General features: G+C 39.2%; 1 protein-coding gene across 1 annotated transcript in view; it reads left to right on the top strand.

The window, feature by feature from the left end:
* The window catches only part of PHEX (phosphate regulating endopeptidase X-linked), a 95,784-nt gene that overhangs the window by 5,975 nt on the left and 62,462 nt on the right, over nucleotides 1-27,347 (top strand). Inside the window, exons 3-9 of the mRNA XM_063182458.1 lie at nucleotides 4-165; nucleotides 16,022-16,108; nucleotides 17,152-17,378; nucleotides 20,096-20,164; nucleotides 20,728-20,844; nucleotides 23,847-23,930; nucleotides 24,238-24,383. Coding sequence (XP_063038528.1) covers nucleotides 4-165; nucleotides 16,022-16,108; nucleotides 17,152-17,378; nucleotides 20,096-20,164; nucleotides 20,728-20,844; nucleotides 23,847-23,930; nucleotides 24,238-24,383 — 892 coding nt within the window. The remainder of the gene's footprint in view (nucleotides 1-3; nucleotides 166-16,021; nucleotides 16,109-17,151; nucleotides 17,379-20,095; nucleotides 20,165-20,727; nucleotides 20,845-23,846; nucleotides 23,931-24,237; nucleotides 24,384-27,347) is intronic.

The raw sequence follows: 27,347 nt of genomic DNA, 5'->3' as shown, positions 1-27,347 counted from the left end.
CAGCTGCTAGCATCCTGAGCAAGATAAATCAATCTGTAGATCCATGTGAGAACTTCTATCGATTTGCATGTGATGGCTGGATAGATAATAACCCCATTCCTGAAGATATGTCCAACTATGGTGTTTATCCCTGGCTGCGACACAAAGTGGACCTCAAACTAAAGGGTAAATAGATAATTTCTAAAAGTATTTGGTTGTCTTGTCACTGTAACTTGTTAATTGGCTGAGTTTGAGAGGACCAAAAATCTCCACAGTTCTCATCACTGGAAAACACCCAACAGCCTGACTTGATGTTCTCTTTTAAGTATATTTTTCTTTTTTTAAAATTGAAAATTACATTGAGAGATAATGAATTTAACATAAACAGAATTTGGGAGGAAGAATAGAACTGCTGGGAATTTTGGTAATTCTACAAGTTAAGAATGAATGGATGAAATTATATTGATTATAAAACAAAAGGCAAAGACAAGGGGATTTAAATCTTTCCCCCTTGAAGTAGACGGTTAGACTGGAGTGTAGGAGCTTAGCACATGCAATTAAGAATGTCCCAAAATCAATCATCAGTCCAGGGCAGCAGGCTGTCTCTAACAGTGACCAACAGCAGGAAAGAATGTAATAAAGCCAAACCAGGGTGGTATTTTCCAGTACAGCTAGCCCTCAGCAGAGGCAATTCTCAGGCTTCCGGAGATGGAGGTTGTTTGGGTATTGGGTTTCCTTCCCTCTGCCATTCAGGCTGCTGCTGAAGTACCTGAGCTATCATCAGTGAAACAGAAAGTTGCTTAAGAATGTGTTTCTGGAGGAAAAAAAGGAAAAAATAGCTCCAGGGTGGAAATGTGTAGGAAGAAAGGTATTTTAATCTGCATGTGACTTGACTTGAGGCTATACTCTGCAGTGTGGCTACCTCGGCAGGAAGCCCTGCAGGCCAGCTGGGGAGAAAGGGTGATGATTATTGTTAGGTAGGAAAATCTTGCCAGATTCTTACAGTCTTGGCTAGAAGACAGTCATTCAGAAAAAGGGAGACATGCAAGATTTAATATTGTTGGTGGTGTGCTTGAGCTTTGCCCACCTTGAGTACATAATTGACATAAGAATCCTGCTTGAGCTCACCACAGAACAGAGGCCAGTTTTAGAATTTCATGATTAAATACAGCATTTGTTTTTCTTTGTTTTGTGTAGGCACCAAAGCTCTTCTCCAATTGCTTTCTGCAGTCTTATTGTATCCAATTTTCACATCATTAAGTATATTAAAAGCTGCATTTGGGTTCAGAATATGAGTTTTGGTTTTCAGCACAGTACATGATCTCAAGACTTTTGTTTAAAGTCTGCTGAAGATGTCACAAGGAAAGGAAAAATAATGTTGCCAGAGCCTATTTTAAGTTATTCTTTGCATTCTAATTGTTCTGCTGCCAGAATTGGGCTGTATTAGATAAGTGCACGTCCTGCATGAACCATAGCCACAAAGAGGCCAGTCTTAATTGAATATAGAGTAGCAAGCTGTCACTGTCATCCTTAATTTCCTCTTTTTGCAGGTCCTAATCAAGGACATCATGCTAAGCCAGATTTTTATTTGGTTTTCTTTCTGCAGTTCCTTTAGAAGTTGCTAGTACATAGCTAGAAAAAATGTAAGACAAAGAAAGAAACATCAAGTGGGAAGCATTTGCTTAATGAAAACTCTATATCAGATAAAGGGAGTTTATACAGATTTATTTAATAAGAGACCCTTGGCACAGATAGGGGCAAAAATATGTGAAATGCTGGTTGGTGTACAGGAGTGTTTTTAAAATAAAACTTCCCATTTCTTCCTTAACTTTTAACTTCATAAACTTTCCAAAATATATTATTTGTAATTAATAAAAAGGAAAATAGAAAGCATTGGTAGCTGAAATAATAGGCATAACTTCAGCCTCTAGGTATATTTGTGTTTTCTCTTGCGTTATCTCAATATATTAGCTCAACACTGAGTTATTAATTTGTGTATGACCACAACCTTGCTAGCAGTTTTAACAAGAGGAAGAACTTCTGCACAGAGAAACAGTTATAGGGCTGAATAGACCTTGGAAGCAAATTTAATCTCTCCTTTCTCAAGAACTCTTAGCAGAACTTTGTACCACATGGTAAATATACCTGTTTGACATTCAGTAGATTAAAAAAACCTCAGTATTTAAAGACCTGGTCATTATGCAAGTTCTATGCTCTGAAATATTTATCATATTAAAGAAAACTATTAATCTTAAAATGACAACATGGCTTGGCAGAAAGACATATTTTTCATTTTTGATTTTCTTTGATGGTATGATAGAGATGGAGACATTTATTCAGGCTATATATTAAAAAATTATGTTAGTTAAAAGAAACTATTTAGACATCTAATCTGTTTTTGGTCCCTGAATATTCCTGAGCCTACTCCTGTTCCAGAGAAAAGGGATTTTGGGCAAAGACCTGTTACACAGATTGCACAAGTGTATCTTCAGTATTCTGGACACTTTTTTTTTTTCAGGAGCAATTGCTGCAGAAGAAGATCTTCCAGTAGATAATGAGTAGCAAGTGTAAGAATTAATTTTGTCTTACCAATGAAAGGTAGTTGTGGCTGTGTAATGTAATGTACTGAGCCCTGCATTAGGTGTTAGTGGGCTTGAGAACAAAGCATTTTTTTTCTATTTCTTTTGGGTGTTTTTGTTTGTTTGTGGTTTCTTTGTTTGGTAGTTTTGTTTTGTTTTGTTTGTTTTTTGTTTCTTTTAGTGTGTGTTTGCAATTATCAGTTTTGTTTAGTTTTCTCTTTTTGGGGTTTTTTTTTGGTGTGTTCTTGGCGCTTTTTTGAGACTCACAAGAGCAAACAGCTTTTCAGGTGTCAGCTTCAAAAAGGGTAGAACATTTTCTGTATCAGGGAAGGTTTTTGGTGCCTTAATAGGGAATTCTAAAGAGGAAATGGTAGTAGGTCAATCCAAAATAGCTAAGGACTACTGGGTGGTAGATTTTTTTGTCTGCATATCTCTGGTTGATTAAAAGATCAGGATTAGAAATATTAATTTTGGGGTTCTTCTAGATATCCAAACCGTAATGTGATAGTTAAAAGTAGGGTTTTTTTAAGATTTGGGTTTATAATGGAGTAGGAATATGTATATGTATATGATGCTCCCATGGGTTTATCTGGCTGTCTTAAGATGCATTCAAGCTAAAATCATATCATCATATCCTCTTTAATTTCTTTTCCATATGTTGTTTGAGGGTACTTGGGTTTATTTTTCTGCGCTCAGAGGAATCCACAAACCACATGTGTAACTTGCTTTGATCTCCTGACTATACAAAATAAATAAAGTTCCAGCCTGGAGAAAGTAGTGGTAGGTCTTTCCTTGGATGTGACCTTCAGCAGGATTTCAGGCGTCGTGGAGGAATGTAAAGGAGATAATCGTAGAGCCAAAAATACCTCAAAAGCAGAGGCCTGTGGTTTGGGTTATAATCCAAACCTAGGTAAGGGACATGTAATATTTAGGTTAAAATTGCTTATAGAACTACTCCTTATAGAACTTTTCTGGAGAGGACTGATATATGACTACTTCCCCTTAACCATTCCTGGCTGGAGCCAGCCTTTCCTTTTCAGCTACACCACTTGTTAAAAAGTACCTCACTAAAGAGCTAACACTCCTGGTGCCCAAGAGGCCTCTGATGAGGAAGTTCTTGGAGTTCTCCAAAATGGAAAGAATCATTTGGCTGTGGCCTGTGTTGTATGAACAGAAGCAATCTCAAACTGCAACAGCTCCAGCCTCGTGTCAGGGCAAGATAGCAGTAACTCTAGGAGTTACTAAATGTTTTCCAAATACCATAATATTTCCTGCAAAGCTATTTGTGTTCCTGATGAAGTTTTCCATCTTGATTTGATGACCTCCATTAAGGTTTTAGGAGGGCTTTTGTCTTGTCACTGAAAAGCAAGTGGCTTTTTGTGAACAGTTCAGAGCTGGAGGTCTGAGGCACATAATTCAGTGCTTATTACCTGTGGTGAATGTTGGTGGTGAACCCAGAAGCTTCTTTTCCTTTCTCTGAAGTACAATGGTATACAGCTGGCTTTTTTTTTTCTTTCTGGGAGTGACCATGCAGGAAGCAATAAATTAAAATAAAAACAACAAAACAAAACTCCACAAACATTCCTAAATCTCAGCACTGCAAAGGAGCTGATTTAAATTATGTAATAATTTGTGAATATATCTTCCAGATCTTTTCAATTTAATTTATGACTGTGGAAACCAGTTTACAAATTAAGACTCCATACTGTTCCTGGTCCAGTGAGACACCTACTTCAGGCTGATTTGCTGTGCTAAGCTTTGTAGTGTGGCTGTTTTCTGAATGTCAGTCAGTTTAAAATGAGGAATTTCCAGTGTGGTAAACAGAAAGAAATGGAGGCCTTTTAGGAGAATATGGTGTGTGGGTTTCTAAAGAACACGAGACAGACAGCAAACAAAATATCTTGGCAGCGTAAGCAGCTTTTCCCAAGATAATCTGCAATGATTTCCTTTGGAAAAGAAATTGTTTATAAGTAAAACTGGTAAGTAAAAATATATCTTTGGAAATTTATGCTGTTTGACTATAGGATATCCTTTCAGACTGGTCCCAGGAGTCGGCGTTGAGCAGTTGTTGTTGCTGTTGAGTGGTTGCTGTCATGCACAGAGGCCCTGTGCCATGGGGCTCCTTTAGGGCTGGGTCTCTCACCATTCAATTGATGCTCAGCTGAGAGCACTGGGATAGTCTGGATGTGTCCCATGAAATCTGTAATGCAGCTGCTGACACTCCTCCCCAGGTTTCCATTAGCTGACCTGTCTCTTGTAATTTGTTTCCTTCAAAGTTATTTGAGCTTTTTGAGTGCTGTCCCGAGTATGAGGAAGAATACCAGTAGCAATTAAAATAAAAGAGGATATTTATGGTTTTGCCTCCAATATATTGCTGGCTAACTGCTCTTGAATAACAAGAAGGCAGAAAAAGTCAATAGCACTTCATGCTGTTTTGCTTGGTCTTTTCTGCAATAAATGGATCTCTTTTCAATGGTACAGACACTTCTTCAGTGGTCCAAATCTTTACTATAGTGGCTTATTTGTAAGAAAATGTAAGAGAAAACATAAGTGGCACAAGTCAGGTTAATCTCTCCAGGCAAGAAGTTAGTAACTTTTTGGTAAGTACCTAAGTCAAAAGTGGAGAAGGCTTTTTCCAGGCTTTGTGGCTGCTCAGAATGAAAATTGTTTGTAATGGGTGATTTTTGGGAAACCATGAGTACAGAGAGGGGACAATTTTGGTTCCTAAATGAGGTTTAAAGGCAGCACAGTGACTGAGCCGCAGGATTCCCACAGCAGCTGCCTGGTTTGGAGGCAAGAATGGTATCCTCCTCTGAGCCCTCAGCTAGAACCAGAGCAGGGCATCCTGCTCGCTCCTGTTCCACATGTGGCACATATTTCCCTTAAATTTACAGTGAACCTGGGGTTTGTATGATATGTGCCACTCATACTTGCAGATACTGAATTTCAAAATTTTTAATGGCTATGTTTGGGTGGGCAATTTTACAGAATCAGGATTGATGCCTTGGAAGGCCCAGCAATCCATGACATATGATTCTCCTTTTTGACCAAAAAATTTCCACAAGTACATGTTGAAAGTATTATTGTAATGAAGTAAATGTAATGCTGCCATTTAGTATGGAGCTCCACCTATATTGTAATGATTGGGAAATTTGCAATCTTCTGGTGTAAATGTGTTTTAAAGTCTTTTGCCTAACACTGCAGTGACATGTGTTATCCCCTAAAGCATAATACTAGGAGGCCAGAAGGGCAGGGCAGGAAAGAGGGCAATTCTACTCAAATGAGTAAGATTTATTCTTGAAATTTAATTTATGAATAGAGGGTCTCACTTCCTTATAAAACAATATTTTGTTTGGTCACAGTTTGTGTACAGTTATGTTGACTTTTGGAGGAACTCACATGATGGGCTTATCTTTTGATATACAAACTCAGAGAATTTACCAAATACTGAAACTGTAAACAAACAACATTTCCGTTTGGGAAATGTGCTCTGTGTTAGGGCACTGAGCAGCATTAGGAAGCATTTATGTAAGCACAGCTGTGTGAATGCTATTTCCATGAGAACTTCCATATTGCTAAAATGGATATTCAAGGAAAGAATTTGTGGGGCAATTTCTTTTCAGGGGGTGCGGGGGATCCCTAGAATGTCAGTACATTAGTTGGGTTTATTTGTCTAAATAGAGAATCCTTTAATGAAATTTGTATTTGGAAATATTTTTTTTTCTACTTGGTTTATGTTCCTTGGGAACTAGAACCTATATGAATAGATTAATTATGAGATTGTCATGAATTCCTGTGGAAATACATATTCATAATAATTACATCCTCATGAGTGCAAAATTAATTCATAATGATTTAAATGTTCCATTGGAATATCATAAAAATTAATAATGAGGGGCTGTTATTTTTCAAGAGTCACTGCTCCATCCATGATGAGATGAATGCTGCCATCAAGAATTGGCTGATGGACATTAATTGCATCAAATAAAAAAGATAGTTTCCTGAATTGATAACTGGTGTCTTGATCATGATTAAATACCTTTAAGAAAAACCAACAAAATAAAACCCTAAACCGAACAAAAAACCCTAACCAACCCCCTTAAAACCAAAAAAATGAAAAAAATAGCAAAGAAACTAAATTCCCCCCACCAACCAACCACCAAGCCATCCTCTCCCCTCAGCTCACAAAAAAAAACGAAGGGGAGGAGGGAGACTCAGTTTATCAAAGCAAGGCAGACCGAGATTAAGGCATCACTTCCACAGGGGCTATTCTGAGGAATGAACTTATGGAACTGCAGAAAACACTGGTAGATTTATTAAAGAAGAAAACAAAAACAAACTAGTTACTGGTTTAATAATAGGGAAACTTTTATATTTAATATCTAAGGCATATCTGAGGCCTGTGAGCCCACACAAGGCCTTCCAAAAGTGACTAATGGTCCCGTCCATTGACATCCTGGGTGGTTCTGCCTTGCAAAGTGGGAATATACAATACAGCAGGTGTGGGCAATCTGAGAGGAGGCTAGTGCTCTGCATTGTTTCATATTTCTCTGTGAACAAGGGGTTTGCCATTATTAAATTTGCATTGACTGATTATTTCAATCACTTATGCACACCAGTAAGATGATTCTGGTTCTGGTGATCTGATTATTAACAATGGGGAACTGAGAGTAGAAATGTAAGAACTTAGTGGAAGGCTGGTTAAGAAGTGAATGCAAAAGACATGAAAGTGGAAATAAGGTGTGCTTTGGAAAAATTTAAAAACTGTTTTAAAAGCACCAGAAAGGTGTATTGATTTGCTATCTTATTTTACTTTAGACACTCAAAGCAAAAGGCTTTAATTAGGCAAGGGTAGTTGTAACCATATGGAGAAAGATTTTTTTTTGCAAGCCTTTGATGCTAGTTTGTTCTCCCATATATATATTTAGCAAACAGTACAGAAATATGGACTATAATTAATCAAAAACTCAAAATAGGTATTTATAAAATGCAAGGAAATATACTTTGTACTGCATTAGGCTTGGATACTTCTCTTCCTGTGCTCTGAAACTGAGAATTCTTTACAGCCACCAACGCACAAAGAAAAGGAAGAAAAGGCTTAATGCCAGTAACAATTTAGCAATTATTTAATTTATTTATGGTGGTGAGAAATTTTTTCATCACTTTTCATGCTTGTTTATTTGTGAGTGAGTAAAAATTTTATCTTTAGACTGTGTATTTTAATATTTTGGACTTTTGGAAACAAATTTTTATTGAAAACCAATTATTTGCATTTCACTTCTGATAAAGGGTCTGGTGGGGGAAAGGACTCCAGACTTCACATGTCAGACTGTACACAAAATATGTGAACTAGCAAGAAGCAATGCAGAGCAATTAGCAGAATCAGTAGTTTACAAAAAAGGAAATAAATTTATATTAGCTCATATTTTAGGGAAACCTCAGAAACCAAATATTGCCATCAATTGCTACTAGAGGAAAGAAGTGATTTTGAGTACTTAGGTCACTTATCAGGAGACATTGTCAGCAGAACTTGTGTTTTTAAGGCATTGAGGACTTTAACGAGGCCTTGAAATGATGAATTTGAGGTTGGGTTGCGCTGGTGTCAGACAAGAACTGTGAGCAGTCATCTGCACCTCCACTGAGATTTGTCTCTGTGGTATTTTCCAGGCAGGCAAGATCTTGCTTTGCTCTTCTTCCAAGGCTTTCAGATGCACAGCAATTCTGAAATTGAAGCTGGGTAGGTGCATTCAAGTGGGAGTTTGACCTGTGCTATTAACCAGCTAAGATGGATAAAGTTGTACTGAAACATTAAATGTTGTGTCCTACAGCAGATGTCCATGTCTTTTTCAGAAGAGTGCTCTGAAGAAACAGATTTAAGTCTAAGAATAGTCTTGGCTTGATGATACTTTTCTTGTTCCCAAGAAATGTGTTCAGCTTGAAATATCAATTAAGTCTATCACTTCCATTTAGAACATACATACATACATACGTATATATAAATATAATATTCTTCACTCTCCCCTCAAGACCCCATTCCAGCTATAAGTCCCTTTCCCAAACTGATTAGAATAAAAATATATGTATCAGATTTTCTTCTTTGACTATTTTGTAGCCTGGAATGTTGCAGTCTAATTAAATCTTATTTTCGTGTATCAAGACAGAAATGTTACTGTTGGTCAAAAGATCTCAGCAGTCTTGTGTATAATTCTATGTGCTGTGGCCAGTGCTTTTATTTTGGGGTAGAACATTGTGCCCCTTGTAGGAACAATGATACTTACCACTGCCAGCTCTCCTTCACTTTGGACTCTGAGAAGGAAGATCTGGAAACCAGATACTCTAAATGAATGTCAGCTGGCCCCAAACCATTCTGAAATGATCACTCTTGAAACGTGCAAGCTCATGTTGCTTCAGACTGTACATTTGTCCAGCTGTGATGTCTCTAATAGCAGTGTGGTAACAAAGTTCTTTGTGTGCCCTTTGGCATCTTGGCCAAATCTCTGCTCTGTGAACCATCCTGATCTTGACTTCTGAAATCCAGAGTGCTGAGAGTTCGAAGAGGGGTGATGCCTTCATGCTGCAGTTGGAGGGATAAACATCCCCAGTGGCACACTTGCAGGTGGATACTTGGTTTTAGAGGTTACTTTGCAGGAACTCTTTTGCCATACCGCTTAAGCATGAATAAAATATGGGAATTAAGAGTTAGACATTTTTATAGAGGGCTAGATTAATCATAATTATCTTATAGTTCAGGGACCTCAAGGAATGACATTCTGTACACATGTGTTGTGTGTTTAGTTTGATTACTAAACTCCAACCAATGTTCAAGAAGGTTTTTCTCTACATTTCAGAGGTAATTCCTCACAGAACATCCTTAAAATAACCTGCTGTTGGCATCAGAGGGCCATCTGCAATTTTCCAAAAGATAAATTGGGTTTTGTTTTTTCACAGAGGGAGCACATAGCAGTGCTAACTTAGGGGGGAAACAAAGGTTGTCACTGATAGCTGGAGATGGGAACAGCTCTTTTAATTATTCTTCTCATCAGTTAAGAAACTCATTTCTTATAGCTGTAGAGCACCGTGAGGGCAGGGTGACTAGCAGAGTCTTAATTGCTCAAGTGTTGAAAGAGAAATTATCTGTCATTGCGTATTTACAAATAAACCTGCTGAATGTGCAGGGCCTTGGGCTGCTTGATCCCAAAAGAATGCATTACAAGCTGCTTTCAGTTTAGCACTGAGCATCATCTGGGCAATGCCAAGCAGCTCCCACTGTCTCTGAAATTAAAAGGGCTGAGGGGCATTCACTGTCTCCAAAGGATCAAGCTCTTTGAGTGTGTGGATCAAGTTCAGCAAGCCTTATGCTCATAAAGGAGCACTGTTCCAATCACTAGGAGGCTGACATTAGTTAGATAAGGAGCAGTCTGTGGCTCACTTTCTTTATCTGCAGCGATGGATAATGGCTGTGTCTCCTTGCTCTGTCATGCCTAAGAGTGCTTTGAGATCTGTATCCTACATGTATAGAGTGCAATGGCAGCAGTAACCACTCGATTATTTCCTGTGACCCTTTTTGTGTCACAGGCAATTACATTACCCATGTAATGCAGCTCAGTAGCTTGCACTGGGATAAAACATAATTGACTTTGGGGTAAAGTTTATCTCCCAAAAAAGCATGAAGTCTTTAAGATATTTAGGGGACAGAGAAGTCACTATCTCCTCTGGTTGCTGGTTCCAGTGGTTAATCAGTGTCACTGATGAATTTGTCTTGATTGTTCAACCATTGCCTTTCTTTGTGCCTTTTTGCCATAGACTTCTAAAGACCTCTCTAGCACCAAGCATTTTCTAAAGGTGTTTTGATATTGTGTTCCAATCACCCTTTCACATCTCTTGTGAGAAAAATCATGTTCCCTCACTGCATGCATTTTTTGTCCCTCCCTTCTATTTCTCAAGCCACACCCTCCAGAGAAAAAACCCAATTGTTTTGATATTTTTCTGCCCTCTGTCCAACATTGTTTTTACAATTCCAACAGCCAAAGGGCAGGCTGTGTTCCAGTCTGTCTCACCAGCCTGTGTACACACTAAGATCATCTCCCCATTTTGATACTTCTCTGGTTTTGCAATCCAAGACTCCTGTCTGTTCTAGAATTGCCCTGGGAGTTCACACTGCATTATTTGTCTGCTTCTAGCTTTTGAGTCCTCCAGGGTTACAACTTTCCAGGAAATAGGATGTCCCTTGGGGTTCTTGTATAATTTTTGGGGTTTTTTTAGTCCAAGCATATTCCCTGGGGGATGTTTGCACATGGAGTTCTTTTTCTTCAAGATACAAAACATTATAATATATTTCAGATCATTGCCAGATATCACTATGCAAACACTTGAACTTGCATTTTCCACACAGAACAAATGTTTGTAAAAGGATAAGGACAAAAACTAATGGCAAAATGCTATCTTTACCAATTGGATATTTCTCAATATTTAGGGTTGTAAAGTGCAGAGAAAACTTGTATTTTTTCTCACTAGAATAGGAAATAAACCTCATGGATAACACAGTATTTCTCAGGATTTCAACTCAACAATATATATAGGAAATGGTCTGATAGGGTAAGTATATATCAGCATACAATCTGATCAGGACACTGATAAATTGAATCAATATTTCTAATCTGAATGAATGGTGTGCATGTTTCTTTTCTCTGCAAATCTGGCTTTTCCATCCTTTTTCATGCAGTCCAAGTCAGAAGAAGGAAAGGTATGGGATTTCTTGGTGCCATAAATAAAATATGATGGTAGAAAACCAAAGTGAAGCTGTGCAAGACAGTGGGCTGGAAAATCAACAAGGGCTGGAAATGGAAAGTGAGATTAAAGGTAACACTTAGCCACAAGACTATCCTTAGCAGCTTTAGAATAGTATGCAGCTAAATAAACACACATGCAAAGCTTACTTTGTAATGTGCCTTGCTCTCGCTTTTAACAGCAGATGATTGCTATTTACTCAAGGGTAGTGAACCACAGGAAGCTGGCCTTTTTTAGCACTCTTGCCCTGGAAAAGAACTGTGTGAAGGCAACTCAATATAAACTCTCTTCCTTCCTTCCTTCCTTCCTTCCTTCCTTCCTTCCTTCCTTCCTTCCTTCCTTCCTTCCTTCCTTCCTTCCTTCCTTCCTTCCTTCCTTCCTTCCTTCCTTCCTTCCTTCCTTCCTTCCTTCCTTCCTTCCTTCCTTCCTTCCTTCCTTCCTTCCTTCCTTCCTTCCTTCCTTCCTTCCCAGCTCCCCACCCTCAGCTGTGCCTTTTTTTCCTTGGCTGTGTATCTGAGCATCTCCAGTTCAGACAAATGAAGAGCACTCCCAGCTATGGAGTGGTTTTTGCTGGTGAGGCTGAGAGTTTGTGTTTCATAAGAGTCAGGGAGTGCAGTGATGCAAACCTGCCTGATCTGGGGTGGCAGAAGTTCAAGAACCTTGACTGAAATGGGAACTTCTACATGCTCATCTCCTATATACAAGAAGGTGAATGATGAAGCCATTTGCAATCTCAGGAAATTTAGGATATTGTGAACACCTTTAGCCAGATTCTGACTGTGCAAGTGGTAGCTGCTTAATGCCATGAGTTATGTTATTACAGCACTGTGGAGTGCAATTGCTAATAGGTGTTGACACTTGCCATAACTAAGTTTTATGTGAAGGAAAACATAAATCTTGCATTTGGGCATCCTGTGCATATGGAAACATGAACAATGAGGTGCTGAGGTCAGTGATAGAGGCAAAGAACTTCTTTTTATCCCAAAGAAAATGACTTTGGAAATAATTTAGAAGTGAAGAAAGTGAAAGATGTAACTGAAAAAGAACTGTTTTGCTAAAAAAGCTATTCAAACATATACTTGATATTTGGCTAAGGAAATGGGATCCAAAGTGTACATTCAGCTGGTTTAAGCTATGCTAGTTCACTTTGTGATTTTTGGTTATGATATTCTGCTTTGCAGGCAGGCTAGCAGTATAACTCAGGAGCAGCAGAAAATTTTTAAATTTTGGTTGATGTTAATAACAATTCGGTGCTTTTTCAGATGCCTGGAAATCAGCTTAGATTGTAGTTCCTTTTTAACCTCTGCAGATTTTGTTTGAGTGATGTGTATTTCCTAATCTGATCAAAACTATTTATTCCTAATAATTCTTCTTTAAAGGTAAAAAGAATAGTGTCCTAAAATGGAAGATTACTTTAAGAAATTATAACTTTTAGTTTAAAACAAGAAAACAGCAAGCAAGCAAGCAAAACAGCTCCAAGAAGAAGCTCAGTGTCTTTCTCAGTGCTAAGTGAGCTGTTTTAGTCAAAATGTTGGTAGCCCTGATCTCCCTAACTAGGTCAAAGTTTAAGGAAACTGTGCTTAAAGAAAGCCTATCAGACTGAATTGCTCAGTGGATTTGTATGAATACACACAATTCCTTAGTGAGGCATGAGAGCTGGAGCTTGGAAAGACAAAGTAAAAAACCAAACAGCAAATCTGTGGTCTCTTATGATGCACAGCATTAACTGATCTTTGGTGGTCTTTCTCTTCCTATCCCTTGAAAAACAACATAGGTTTTGGTTATATTTTGGAGTCAAAACAGAAAATATCTGAAGCTATTTCAGTTTTCCAAAGTAGAAAGACAATTCTCCTAGACAAGTGTAGTTCAGGTGAATTTTTCCAGCGGGGCTGAATTTGCTGTCTGTGTGTCACTGGCTGGCTTTTCCCTTGCTGCAGATGAAATCCATGTCGCGTGTCAGGAGGTGAAGCACTGCTCAGGGTGTGTGGGATGGCCCTGGAGCAGGTTTGCTCAGCTTGCAGAGCCCTGGGAGAGCAGGCTGAGCTGCTGCCCTGCAGAGAGCAGCAGGCATCGACCCACACAAACAGATTTGCTCTGTTGGGTGGGTTTGTCAGAGCCTGCAGCTGTGGCCAGGCTGCTCACAGCACCCAATATTGCTAATTTAAAGAGAGCTTGATGGGCCTACATTGATTTCAGTCACAGTAGTGACTTTCTTTCCATGAATAAGCAACCTCTAGACAGACTAATTGATTACATATATCTTTGTTCAGTGTGCTGAGCTTCTTGCCTTTTCTTGCTGTTCTTGCCTTTTCTTGCTGTTCATCTTTAAGAATTTAAATACTAAAGGACATGTAAAATCCATATGTATTGTGAGCTAAATAAGAAGCAAATTTCTAAATCTTGTGTTTGGATTTTATACTAGTTAATGTAATTTTATATTATATCCACATAACTAGTGGATGTGCACTGCTCACATCCACTAGTTAATACATGGATGTGAGCAGTGCTTCAGTTTTGTGCTTCTAAAACTTTCTGAAAAATTGAGGTTAAGGCTGGGAAACCTCCGTAGCCTAAAGACCATTCATGGATCACACCCCCTATTTCAGTGTCCACAGGATTCAAGCATCTTATTGAGTCTTTCATATTTGATCACTGGATTTTATGTTATCAGAACCGAGAATTGTCTTCATAAAAGAATTCTGAGCAAGCTGGCAGCATCTACCCCACCTCACTCTTTGCAGTAGTGAGGTAGTGTAGATGTCACATTAATGAGATGGTTTGATGGGTAAACATCAGGTCTGATTTTAACACAATTTGATGCAGTTTTATCTGAAGAGTTGATTTTATTGGCTTTTATAATCTGTTTCTCTCTTGAGCTTTAGCCATTGGATTTTATTAGCTTCAAAATTTCATGGTTGTACAGCTCACTGGCAAAGAGAGAAATTATTGTAATGGCTTTAATGGGAGGGTAGTTTTTCATCCTTAGTTTTATGGAGGATTCATTTATCATTTCTTTCAAAATGCCATTTTGAAAATGTGAGCAGGTCTGATTATGCTGCTACGAATTGTACACACTGAACATATATATAGATGATTTGCATTATATTGTATTTAACTATTTGGGAAATATTTGAGGATTTGAAACCAAAGCTATCCTCTCCAGAAGTATTTTTATGGAAAAATCTTATTCATAACTAAGAGAGAATAATCTCATTAAGGGTCTCATTAATAATCTCTTAAGGGTCTAAGCAAATGAATTGGGCAGTGGGGTTTTTTGTTTGTTTGTTTAAGGAGAAAAAGGGTCGGAGGGAGAGAAAAGTGGCATTGCTCATCACTATGGTACTCCTTGAGTAAAATATAGTAATAAACAGTGTGACATCAGCTTTATGGTCCCCTGAGTGCTCACATGAGCTCAGGTGGGGAGCTCAGGGGTGCAGCATGGCTGGTTCCTCAGGGGCCTAGGGAAATTTTGGGAAATAAATGCCTTAAGATCCTGCCTCAAGCAGTGAGTTCCTAATACTGAGAGAAGCTGTGAAAACCCAGGCTGTTCTCAGCTGAAGAACCCAGCAGTCACACCCAGCTTCTGCCTCCCTGGAGAAGAGGCATTGTGGGGTGGAAGGAGCAGGGCTGGAGAGTGAGTGCCTGCCTCTGTTTGCAGGAGGGCGCTGCTTTGGATGGCAGTGCCACCACCCCTTCTGTACTCTGCATGTCCCCTGCCAGTCCTGGCAGAGGAATAACATTGCCTTGACCCTGATCCAGCTCTGTGTGGGAGCTGTTTGGTCTCACCATGGCTGGTGTTACGGAGCCTCAGTCATTCTCTGCATTCACAGGCCTCTGGGACTCTTTGTTTTCTTTGTTCCCCCTTTTGTGTGGGGCACACTTCTCTGCACACTTGCACTGTGCTTCCTCTGCTCATTGAAACCCAGAGCCTGCTTTGCTGCTGGGAAGGGAGTCTTGAATTTTTCAAGGCTTTTTAGCTCTGGCTGAGCACATAATGGGAGGGACTTGATGCCAGTAAAGCCACTACTTCCAGTGGACCCAGTAACATTAAGGTAAGGCTGTGCAGGACCTACTTGGGTCTTGCAAAACCAGATGAGGTCCAACAGAGTTTGCCAGCCCTGTTCCTGTGCTGTGCTCAAGAGTTACCTGCTTCTCCTGGCCATGGGAGTGCTTGTGCAGTGCAGCACCTGAGCTGACAGATCTCTTGAAGCTCTTCTGCCTCTGCATTCATCCACAGTACTTTGGATCTGCAGCTGCATTGTGGCGGATTTACAGCTTATTCCTGGGATCCTGTAGCCTTCTCCATTAGGTCCTGATTTCATAATGTACCAGAAGCTGAGCCGCTTGAAAAAATTCCTGACTCCCTGCTCTGTGTGTTGGTTCCCACCCCACGATTGCCTGTCACCTCAGTTGCTGAGGGTAGCTGGTTGTGAGGATGAGTAAAAAGCTGCATCTGTCATTTGGCTTTATATCAGTTCTCTTTAAAATAAAGAAATAAAAAAACCTTCTCTGTTGGGGATAGAAAAAGGTTCAATTATGTCTATGCTACTGCTTAAGAAAGTACACATGGAGCCTCATACTAAATCACATAAATCCTATGATTAAAGCCAATGCTGAAACAGGCAAACAATATCTACATCTTCCAAAGTATTGAAAAAATGACTTGTGTTTTTCAGCATTGTTAGAGAAACCCATCAGCAAAAGACGAGACAGTGAAGCTGTACAGAAGGCAAAGATCCTTTATGCATCCTGCATGAATGAGGGTAAGTAGATTGATTTGAGGAGGGCATAGATGCATTCCCTGCATTTATAAAGGCAGGCTTTTTGTCTCTCTGCAGAGCTCTGTGAAGCTCTGTGCAGATTTTGCTGATATGGATTCAGCTGGGGTTGAGGGTCTTTTGCACATTTAAAGCTGTGAATTGAGACTGAGGTACACTCAGGCACAAGTCAGTTTTAGAGAAACCCCTGCTTGTCAGAAGTATGAAGAGATATTTATCTCTTTGCAAAAGGATGTTAAACTGTGCCTCAGGCTTGTGGGGTTAGTGCCTGGGGTTATTAAATCAGAAGAACCCTGTGATGAAATTCTCATCGTGATGTTTTCAAGAGCCTGTTGCTCATCACCTTCTACATTTCTCTAAATCTGTTTAATCAAAACACTACCCCAGGGCTGGGTGTAGACAGCCCTGGACCCTTTAGCTTTGGTATCTGCATGTCAAGCAAGTTAGCCATGTTTGCAGAGTGCTTTTCCTCAGCTTGTAATGCTGCTGTAAGGTAATGTTCACTAATTTGGGACACATCACTACTCTAAGGTAGCTGCATAGGTGAAAGAAGGCTTTGAAGTCCCCTTTGTCCTTCTGACTCTTTCAGGATTTATTTTCTGCACAGTTTTCTTCCAGCATGGCCTGTCTGACTGCCAGCAAGTGAGATAGCTTGCTCTACAGCTTTGGTGCCCAGATATTGACTCTCTAGCTTTGATTATGAGCAATAACCCCCCTAATTTCCCTAAAACCAGTGAAATTTCTATGCTAGTTCCTAAGCAAGGTGTGGTTTTTTTTCTTTAATTTACCTAATTCCAGCCTTTGCCTTTTTAGAAAGGCACTGACTTGCTTCTCTTATTCTTAATACAGATAAACAGGATTGGACCTCTATGCTGCCATGCTCACAGGCAGAGCAGAGGCTTTGAGTTTCAGCTATTGTGATTGCCTTGCCTGGAAATCAATTGGTACCAATAAATCTTTGTCTTGTGTGGCTGCTGCTGGACTTGAATTGTCTGGAATGTAATTGTTGTCGCACTTTGACATTTCAGATAAAATTGAAAAAGCCGATGTGAAACCCCTGTTAAGTATCCTGAAGCATTCACCCTTCCGCTGGCCTGTGCTGGAATCCAACATTGGACCTGAAGGGCTGTGGTCAGAGAGGAGGTTCAGCCTGGTCCAAGCCTTGGCAGCTCTGCGTGGCCAATACAGCAGCTCTGTCTTCATCCGTCTGTATGTGGCTGCTGATGACAAAATCTCCCACCGCTACATCCTGAAGGTACAGCACAGCATCTCTGATAGGTTACTTTGCATGCTGCTTTATGGTCTCTTTATTTAAAAACACGTTTACATACCAAAGGTTTAAATTTGATTGTTGTTGTTATTATCTTCTGGCTTACAGATGTATGTAGGTGCCAGTTTAAGGGAGTGTAGAAGCCACTAGCAACCACTTGCTATTGGAAAGTATTTCTGTGCAGGTTTTCTTATTTCAAATGGAAAAAAACCCATAAAAATGTCCCAGTAGACCAATAGCCAGGGTCTATGTGCATGAGAATAAGAACTCAATATCTAATTCTGTGTGCTGCTTATGACTCATTGGCTGCATGAAGAAGGCTTTTTGTCTGTGAGGATGAAAAATGGTCCATCAGTAGCAGATATTTTGAACTTGAGCTGTTTTTCTTGAGATGGAAACAATCTGGTGCTTATACAGCACCTTACAACACAGATTTATCCCAAGTGCTTTTAAATGTGAAATAAGAGAATTCACATTTTTCCTGAAATGCTTTTTGACCTGAAATTGCTTTTAGACCAAAACATTACTGAACTCTTAACAGTGCATGGCATTAAATAACAGTTTAGTAAGAAAAAGACTCAAGAAATGTTGCCTCCCTATAGTCTAACAAAACTCCAGATAAAATTGTATAACTATGGGAGGACGGAGCTCCAGTTAAAATTGTATAACTGTGGCAAGACCGAGTGCCTGGGCCAAATGCATTGTTGTTTAAGAGCTTCAGATGAGAAGCCAGAGCCGACTTTCCCTCCATGGCTACAAGAAAATAGTTCATGAAACAAGAGAGAAGGAACAAATAAGAAAGTTATGATGGCATTCATCACAGCAAGAAAATGATTTAAGATCCTTATTTTGCTGGCATCTTGGCTAGCTTTAGGTGAAAAGTGACGTATTATTCTGTAGGGTGTTCTGATGTTAGTTTGATTAGGACCTTGATCTGCAGAATGCATCAGCCAGTGCTCTACTTTGTCCATGTTTTAACAAATTCCCTCGAGTGTAGATGAACCACACAGTATTTCAATCTGCTTGAAAAATGGCTTTATTGCAAAATTCTTTTTGTTCACCATTGCAAAATCATCAATGGGTCATAAAAGAAGTGGAAACTCCAAATAAAACTTTGTTCAGCATTCAACATGATATTTTTTCTTTTTTTTCATGAGTGCTGAAGCTGGTGGTTAACATTTTTGGTTTATTTCTCATATTTGTGCTCTCTTGGTTTAATGTGCTGTCAAATCTAATTCTTAAGATCAGGGAATTTGAATGAGCATTTAACGTAACAGTCACATTATTGAAATTCCCCAAATAATCAGGAGTTAACTATTGCAAAGACACATGTACAAAAAGCATAAGAGTATATTCTTTTTGCATCATTGTGCTGACAAAAGAAAGTTATGCTGTTTTTCATAGAATGAGGATTGCACTGAGCATAACAATTACTCCTTTCTGAGGATGGTTTGCTTTGCAGAGGAAAAGATTACATTTATTCGTTCACTTAAAATTCTAAGTTTTATTTATTTTTTACATGTACATTTTTTTACATAATTCACTTAACCTAAAGTATTTGGATAAAAAAAGATCTACATGAATTGTATGAATAAATACAATCTATTGTCACTAGACTTATCTTTTAAAAACAATTGCAGCATCAAACAAAAAAATGTTTAGAACATCTAATAAGTTGTCTCTGCTCCAATCAGTATCTTAGAGTTTGGAAGCTGGTTAGTGGAAGTTTTCAGCTTTGGCTTCCAAACCCTAACCTAACTTGATCACAATGAAAAGTTCTGGGAAATCTCAGTTCCTAGTAATTACTACAAAATATGTGCTGCATAGTGAGTTTTTCCTGGTTAGGAAAATTCCTGTGTTTCAAATGAAGCAGTATGCAAATATTCCCATGTAGATGTTTCACTCAAGACGCTAAATGCAAATCTCAAACTTTCAGGCCTAATTCCAATATTAGGGTGAATGTAGACCAGAAAATCTGATCCATGTTTAGATGGAAAAGGTAAGTGAAGGCCAAAGATCCATCTGGACTACAAGACAACTTTAGCTAAAGTACAGAGGACATAACAATATCCTGTGCATGCAATCCTGGCTGGTAGCCACTTCAGTTTCAGTTCATCTTTTCAAAAGACTGAGTACAGCCCCCAGTGCTGGTCTATGTGAAGCTCAAAAGTGTAACCTCAGTTGCAGTCACAAAAACCTGATGATGCCTCCCAGACAGAGAGCAGCTCTCATGCTCCAGCACCTCAGGGGCATTTGGTGCATACACTGGACTGGTGTGGTCCCAAGCTGACTCTTGTACCCCTGGAATAGACATAAGATGGATGCATGGTCATTAGAAACAGGGATTTGATCCTGTAGACCCAGTCCTTTTGCATTTCCTACTCACTGATGTAGCTGTTTTAAACACCTAAATCACACCTGTGATTCTTTTCTTTAGGTGGCTTAGCTATTGCAGGGGGTCATCTGGGGCTCCTCAGATCACAGTAATGTGATAACAGTAATTACCCATCAGCACAGCATAGCATTTTCCTGTTTTGAAATCTTGTCCAACTCGGACTGGTGCAGTGTTTTATATGTTAGATATTTGCACAAAACTACTGTAATTGTCAGAAAAACATGAACCCTTCCAAAGCTGCTTGTCAGTTTGTCTTTGAATCTGATGAATTTACCTGTTGAATGTTACTTTGTGTTGTTTTTAACAGCTTGATCAAGCAAGCCTCTCTCTATCGTCTCGAGAGGATTACCTAGAAAATACCACAGAAGCCAAATCTGTAAGTATTGTCAACTGGATAATAGAGCCACCATTTCCCCCTCATCTCTTTTAATTGTTGGTTTTGTTTTGTTGAGCTCCAAACTGAGAAAGGGCTGTGCTTTGTTTGGATTTGGATTTTGCAGGGTATCTAGCAGAAAACTCTACTTATATGAAACACTCTTGCAAAGTTTCCTAAATGAAGCTTGCACTTGTATACAAGTACTTCTGTCTCATGGTGGTTACTGTATTAGTTGGCCTAAAATACTGCTGTACACTTTGACATATTGTATTATCCATTTGTAAGAGCTGAAAGTTGTCAGTCTAATCCAGAACTGTCATTTGCGTTTCCTGAGACTTGTACTCTCTGAACCACAGCAGTTGTCTCTGTCATGCACAGTATTTTTACAGTGTTATTTCTCCTTTTTAACTTGCTTGGCATTCAAGTTAAGGAAAGCACAACCTTGGTTCCTAAGGCATGAAAGCAATATACCCCTTCCTATAGCTGGGCATTTCTGGTCTGCTGCTGCAACTCTGCTCAAGAGCAAATCCTGTTGACATTTCAGTCTTTCTCTTTCTTTACAGTACCGAGATGCCTTTTTGAAGTTCATGGTTGATACAGCAGTGCTGCTGGGTGCAAATGCCTCCCGAGCTGAATCTGATATGAAATCAGTTCTAAAACTGGAAGTTAAAATAGCAGAGGTTGGTAATCCAATATAATCCTTTCTTGAAATGAAAAGTCATTGTATTAACAGCATTAGCAAAGGGATTTTAGAAGCAGAAGGAAAGGAACAGATCCTGATGAAGAAAGGATGAATAATATTTCTCCCTTAGTTAATTGTTAAACTGTAAATTTTATTTTATTTTATGTCAGGGGAAAAACTTTAGCCAAATACCCTTGGTGTTTTAAATTGCAATGTCAGCCAGGCTGACCAGAGGCAAGCCTGGGGGTGGCATGGCAATGTTTAAGGGATGGTGTATTAGCAAGGTCCTTTGGTCTGCCATCTCAGTGGAGGTGGGGGATGGAGATCCATATGGCAACAGAGATACAGGGGGCTGTTGATGTGTTAGAAACTGTGGAAGTGCCTGAGGATGGTCCCATAGGAGTTAGGGCTTCTCCTTCCAAAAAGTTGATGAGATCAATATCCCAGCTGAAGTGCATCTACAGCAATTCACTGGTACCCACTGGGCAGCTGGAAAAATATGACATAACTCAAGACCTTACATGTCTTTTCCAACCTAAGTGATTCTACAATTTTGAAGCTGTGTAGAATCTGAGCTCCTGCCATACACCTGTGTGGAGAATACACAACACGTCTGTTTAAGAAGCAGATTGAGATGATTCTTTGTGTAACAGTCTAAAAGCAGTGTAAGACTTAGGAGGGATATTGGATCTTGGTGGTGAGAAGTGGTGTTTACAACAGTACCACCCTTAGCTCCTGAAGTGTTTTCATAAAGTAGTCTAGGAGAGAGGATGTTTTAATTTAGGGGATCAACTGAATTTAGTAAAGCTAAGTGTGTTTAAAACTGGTACTTGGTTCTGACATTTACTTGGTATCATTTTTGCAAGGAGTTTAATTTATGCCACATAATTATTGCAGATTGAAGGAATGTTTTTGCTTCTCTATATCTCTGTTTCAGTGTGGCTTCTACAGGAATCCCACTCATGGGAATGGCAAGTTCATTATCATTTCAGCCTCTGCTAAAACTAGAGAGAAAGGTTGGCCTCAGTGGTCACAACCCTTTGTGGCTGGGAAACCACAAAACGTAGGGGCACAGACTTGATGCTGGTTTGTAGAACTGCCAGCTGAGCTGAGTATTCCTTCATATTGGCAAGAAAAGGAGCTATCCCTGTTAAATGCTGGTCTCCTGTTAGCAAAGAAGCCTGTTGCACAGGACAGGTGATGCAGCAGATGTCTTTTATCTGGACCCTGCTGTTGCAGTCCACAGGATGCTTCTTAATGGTGTTTGTAAAGAAGTTAGGGCCACACAATAGTAGCCAATCAGTGTTTCCATCTCTGCTGAAAGGGATGAAATTTTGTTAAACATCTAAGCCAAGCCAAATATTAATTTTCAGTTACTCAGATGGACTAATTCACAAATACTTCCTTGTGACCCAGCACACTTGAAAAGCAGTACATATTTGTTCTGTTTATCACTGATGGCATAAGAAGATGTATCCTTAGCTCTGGTAGCTCTAATGCTTTCCTTAACAAGTGTCTCACAGAGCATTAATCCACAAAGTATGTAAGGGAAGCTGCTATGTAAGATGACATGGATCATGTAACAACCCTCAGCATCAGTAATGCACATCATTATGCAACAAGCCATGCTTGCTTACAGGTTCTTTTAGTAAGAATAATCCTCCTAACATCTGTCCAGATATTAGGCATGAGTCAATGAACATGGATTGTTGCATTAACCTTAATAAACAGAATGATTATATAAACATCTTACTGTGATGGAGGTAGTCCTGTTTGTCACTGGAGGTTTCACTGTATCCAGGGTTCCTCTGCATTTTTCTAAGTAAACATGTGCAATGGAGAATTCCTGTGCTCAGGAAGATGCAACAAGAATACTTTAGATATAGGAAGGAGTGGCATGCTTTGAGAGATCTTGTTGTGTACAAGGAAGATTTTTTTATTAAGTTTGAATCACTGGAGCTAGAGGGAAGGTTTTGAGGGGAAGGGAGTAAATTGGTTCAAGAAGTGTTTAAAGATTTTTCAGATAAATGAAATCTGCAGAAAGGGAAAAGAAAGTAATTTTTTCCCTTATGGCTGAGCAATTCTAAAACCATAAACACTTACTGGAGATTTTTGTTTGGAGAAGTGCCAGCTGTCTGGTTGGTCTGGTGTCAATCTCTGTCCTTCAGAGTGCCCAGCATTGCAGCCTGTTGTATAGGATTTACCTTACAGCAGGGCTGGAATTGCCGTTGGGAATTTTTGTTTGAACACTGAGAAAATTTTGAGCTATATCTTGTGCTTTGTTTGTTTTACTATTATGAACCACAGGGGTGTCTCGGAGTCTGCATGTCCTTCTTGTCAGTTATAAAAGGACTTGCTTCATATTTAGGATTTCTTTTACTGTATCCTTGGAGGCTGCAGAGGAACTTGAGATTCATCTCCTCTGGTGGCACAGATGAGAGGCCTGGCTGGGGAACGCTTTATTCATGTCTGGGCTATATACTCAGGCTTCCTGCTATGGAAATCAGGATGATGGGGTGAAATGGGGAGAAACTTGTGTGTATCTGGCTCTTCCCCCAGGTGGGGTAAATCCCTAGGAAGAAAACATTCAAAGACATGAGATGCACTTCTAGCTATGAAGATGCACCCATCTCAGATTTGACCTGTTAAATCTGAGGTTGGCTTCTACTCGATAGGAAGGAATGAATAAATATTAATGCTCTAGGTGTACTTTTATGTGTTAGCATGTCTTTCCTTAGCATAATCAGAGCTAAACCAGTCTAAAGTCCAAAGACGACATGCAGCTCATTAAATTTCCCAGTAATAAGTTAAACATAAAAGCAACGATGTTCCATTTCTTCCACTTAAATGCAATCCTCAGAAACAGAGGTTAATGCCATAAATGCTTGGAAAACAGGTGGTGAGATATTTCTGCACCAGGATTATGAAGGATGGTAATGACGTAAGAGCCCCTGCAAGATAATGGTTTGATGGTTTTGTGCATTTTTTTCTCTTCACCAGATCATGATTCCATATGAAAACCGGACAAGTGAGTTGATGTACAATAAAATGAACATATCAGAGCTTAGTGCCATGATTCCACAGGTTGGTTGGGGAGAACTGAAATTTTTTTTTTAATCTGACCTGTATAATTAAAACTGTCGTTAGTGTTCAGAGCAGCATGTTAAAGAAGTATCATTAGGAATGTGTGTGCTCATTTGCAGAGTATGTTCTCTTAAATATAGTTCCAACTTTAATGAGGATTGAAAACATATGTAATGACAAAGTGTAATAGTTTCTAAGTTTTTAATAAGTAAAGCATTGAAATGATTAGTTTTAAAGGTGTAACTTAGTTAATAAATCATCTCTCTTCCATAATCTGCTTTAACCAGCCTTCTCTTTGTCATTGCAGTTTGACTGGCTGGGATACATCAAGAAGGTGATTGACACCAAACTCTATCCTGAGCTTAAAGATATAGGTCCTTCAGAAAATGTGATTGTCCGTGTTCCCCAATACTTCAAAGATTTATTCAGGATACTAGAAAATGAAAGGAAAAAGTAAGGCTCTTATGATGGTTTCACTCACACTTTTAAGGGGACATCAAATGCTTTTTCTATTTTTTTTCCCATGAGTTTCAGCTATTCTTGGAATCAAGTCTCTAGGCAAACAGTCTGTTTGGATTTGTCTGAATGAGGATTTAGATATTACCCTGTGCACAGCAAGAGAATTTTCAGTTTCAACACATTTCTTCTATGGTTAACACAGGTTGCAGTAAAGCTGCTCTTTCCAGAAGCATTCAGCATCTCTTACTTTTACAGGGTCTTGTATCTTGTGAAATTCTTTACACCTGTAGAACAGTTGTAAAATGCAGGTAGCTCAGATTAAACATGGTAGATGTGCTTTGCACAGGGAAGCAAGATGGCTTTGGGCAGTAATGAAAAAGTGACATCCCACTTGAAACATCCTTACTGATGACATCTAAGGGATTTCTGTGATAATTTGGTCTCTGAGGCATGTTACTGAACTTGAAAATAAATTTTGTTGAGATGTTGTCTCCAAATATCAATCTGTGCTGATTGTACAGTATGGCCACAGCCAAATGTTTTTCAGAAAAAAAAGGACAAAGATTATTCTTATATTGTCTCTCTCTATCACTAGTGATGGGATGCTTACATTAGTTCATAGTACCTGTAAAAATAGAACACAAATCAAACAATTAGAAAAATAAAAATTACTGATTTGCCTACAGATCATCAAATATCCTTTCTTTAAAAAGATTCAGATAAGTAGCATTACTGCTGCCAATATTAATCTATTGAAGAAAGCTTTTTAAATTATTTGGGCTGTCCCTGCTTTCTAACTCAAAGTTTGTTACATCAGTGGGTATAAATGTGTGATTTAGAGGATGCATATCTAGCAAGATAACAGAGAATTAGTTATTTCCTGCATAAAAATAGATTTAGATGCAAATATATTTTGTAACTACAGAGTAAATATGTGGACACTTTTTCCATTAGTTTCTTATTCAAGGAAAATCTGAGTATTCAAGAGAATTTAAGCCAGCCTGTGTGTCGTGGCAGAAGGACGCTGGAGTAAGACCAGAAATAATTGCACTGCCTGTCTTTAGCAAAGCTCAAGACCAGGTTTCTGACCTCACAGGTCAGGGGGAGAGGGTGAGCAAAATCAGTTCCAGTATATTCACACTGCATATTTTATAGGTGTTAATGGCTTAGGCATTTTCTGCCCAGTCTTATCCTAAGAAATTGGCATCATAAAATGTTAGAAATGGCAAATAGTGCTAAACTGAACCCAAGCAGGCTTCAAATTCTTGTGTGTAAAATGTATCCAAACAGCCCAGGCCTGATAACCAAGACCATGTTTATCTATTAGGTGATAATGTTCATTACTTAAAATGTCAGAGTCTGCTCCAGAGGTAACCTTGCTATCTGGCCTGAGAAAATTAGGAAATCATCTCAATGTGGACTCCTAACAATGAGGTCTCAGCATTTCCCTGTAGGGTGAACTGTGAAAGCTTAACAAGGATATTTTCTTTTAGGTAATCTCATTTGTCATTCTCCATATGACATTTTAAAGATTTATTTAATGTAAACAACATGAATTTGATTTGTTACTGTAAATATCTAGACCTAAAATTCCTAGAAAAGCATTTCAAAATTTTAGATTTGCTTCAGTATTCATCATGGGAATTATATTCTCATAATTTCAGGAGATGGAGTGTCATTAGGAAAAGCAGGTACTTTCATCAAGTTCATATTCTTTTCAGTTACAAGGCTATCCCTAAATTATACTTTTATTCCAGTGCTTTGTGTGTCCTCTTCCTGAATGAGCACCCTGCTAGCCTGGGTATTATTTAAAATGTCACAAAAAGATGGCTCATGCCCCAGTATTTTACCCAGTGATCTGGTAAAGTATTTCATGAAGTTTGTTTCCGGTGGAGGAAAGAATGGAGTGAAAATGAAGTCTGGATACAGAAGCAATTTGTGTTGGAGGTGGCAAGTTGTACAAGCTCACAATCTCTGTATTAAAAATTTCTCCCTCAGAGAACCTGCTGAGCAATCTTGAATTGTGAAATCATTCACGGGGCAATATTATTAGAAGAGAGCACATTGACATGGTGTAGCATGAGTTTAGCAGAATTTTCCTTAACTGCATATAATCAAGTTATTGAGTGGAGCTTGAAATAGGTGCAGCAGTGTCCAGAGGTCAGTCTGGAGTCTGCAGGCCAGGGCACTGCTGTGACTCCAGCCCAGGAGCTGGGCTCTCCATAGCCAGCTCCCCAAGAAGCTCAACAACTAGCCTGCAAGAGTTTCTACCAGCTTGGGGATAGCTAGCCTTAGTCATGTCAGGCGCTGAAGTCACGCTTTTATAAGAGATCTCCAAGGTTTCCTTCAGCTTTTTGGTGTACTAATTCATTTTCATGGGGTTTATCTCTATTAGAGGAAGAAGAGAAGTGTGTGTGTAGGTGTAATGTAAATGAGCCATGGCAGAGCTCCAGTACAGCTGTGCCATGTGAAGGGGGAGACAGAACTGTGCTGGCACTAACTGGGAGCTTATATCCCTTCCCTGTTACCGGTGTGCTGGTGCTTTATGGGAGCCATAAATAGGATACTCGAAATCCATCCTTTCTGGAGATCTTTGCAGCTGTTGAAAGAAGCAGATTTTTCATTCTCATAGATCTCAGAATGCATAATTAGTTTAATAGAATCATAGAATGGTTTGGATTGGAAGGGACCTTATATATCATCAATTACAGAACAGGCTCCTCTAGGTGGGTTTGGGGCACCACCAAGTCCTTAGAGTTTTAAGTGTTGGTGCTCGTAGTTCTCAGGTGGATCGGGGTAAGCATCAAGATTTAGGGCCAGGCATAGTGGGGTATCTAATCCCATTTTGGGCCCTGGCTTTCATGGAGTTCAACTAATCAGTGTTCTAAGATCTTCTTTGCTGTGGAGGCCTTATTGGTATCTTGGGCTTGTGAGAGCTCAGTTGCTTTTTAATCTTAG

This window comes from Melospiza melodia, chromosome 2 (assembly GCF_035770615.1).
Source record: "Melospiza melodia melodia isolate bMelMel2 chromosome 2, bMelMel2.pri, whole genome shotgun sequence".
NCBI classification, from domain to species: Eukaryota; Metazoa; Chordata; class Aves; order Passeriformes; family Passerellidae; genus Melospiza; species Melospiza melodia.
The sequence above is the reverse complement of the archived record's forward strand: the minus strand, read 5'-3'. Positions and strand labels throughout refer to the sequence as shown.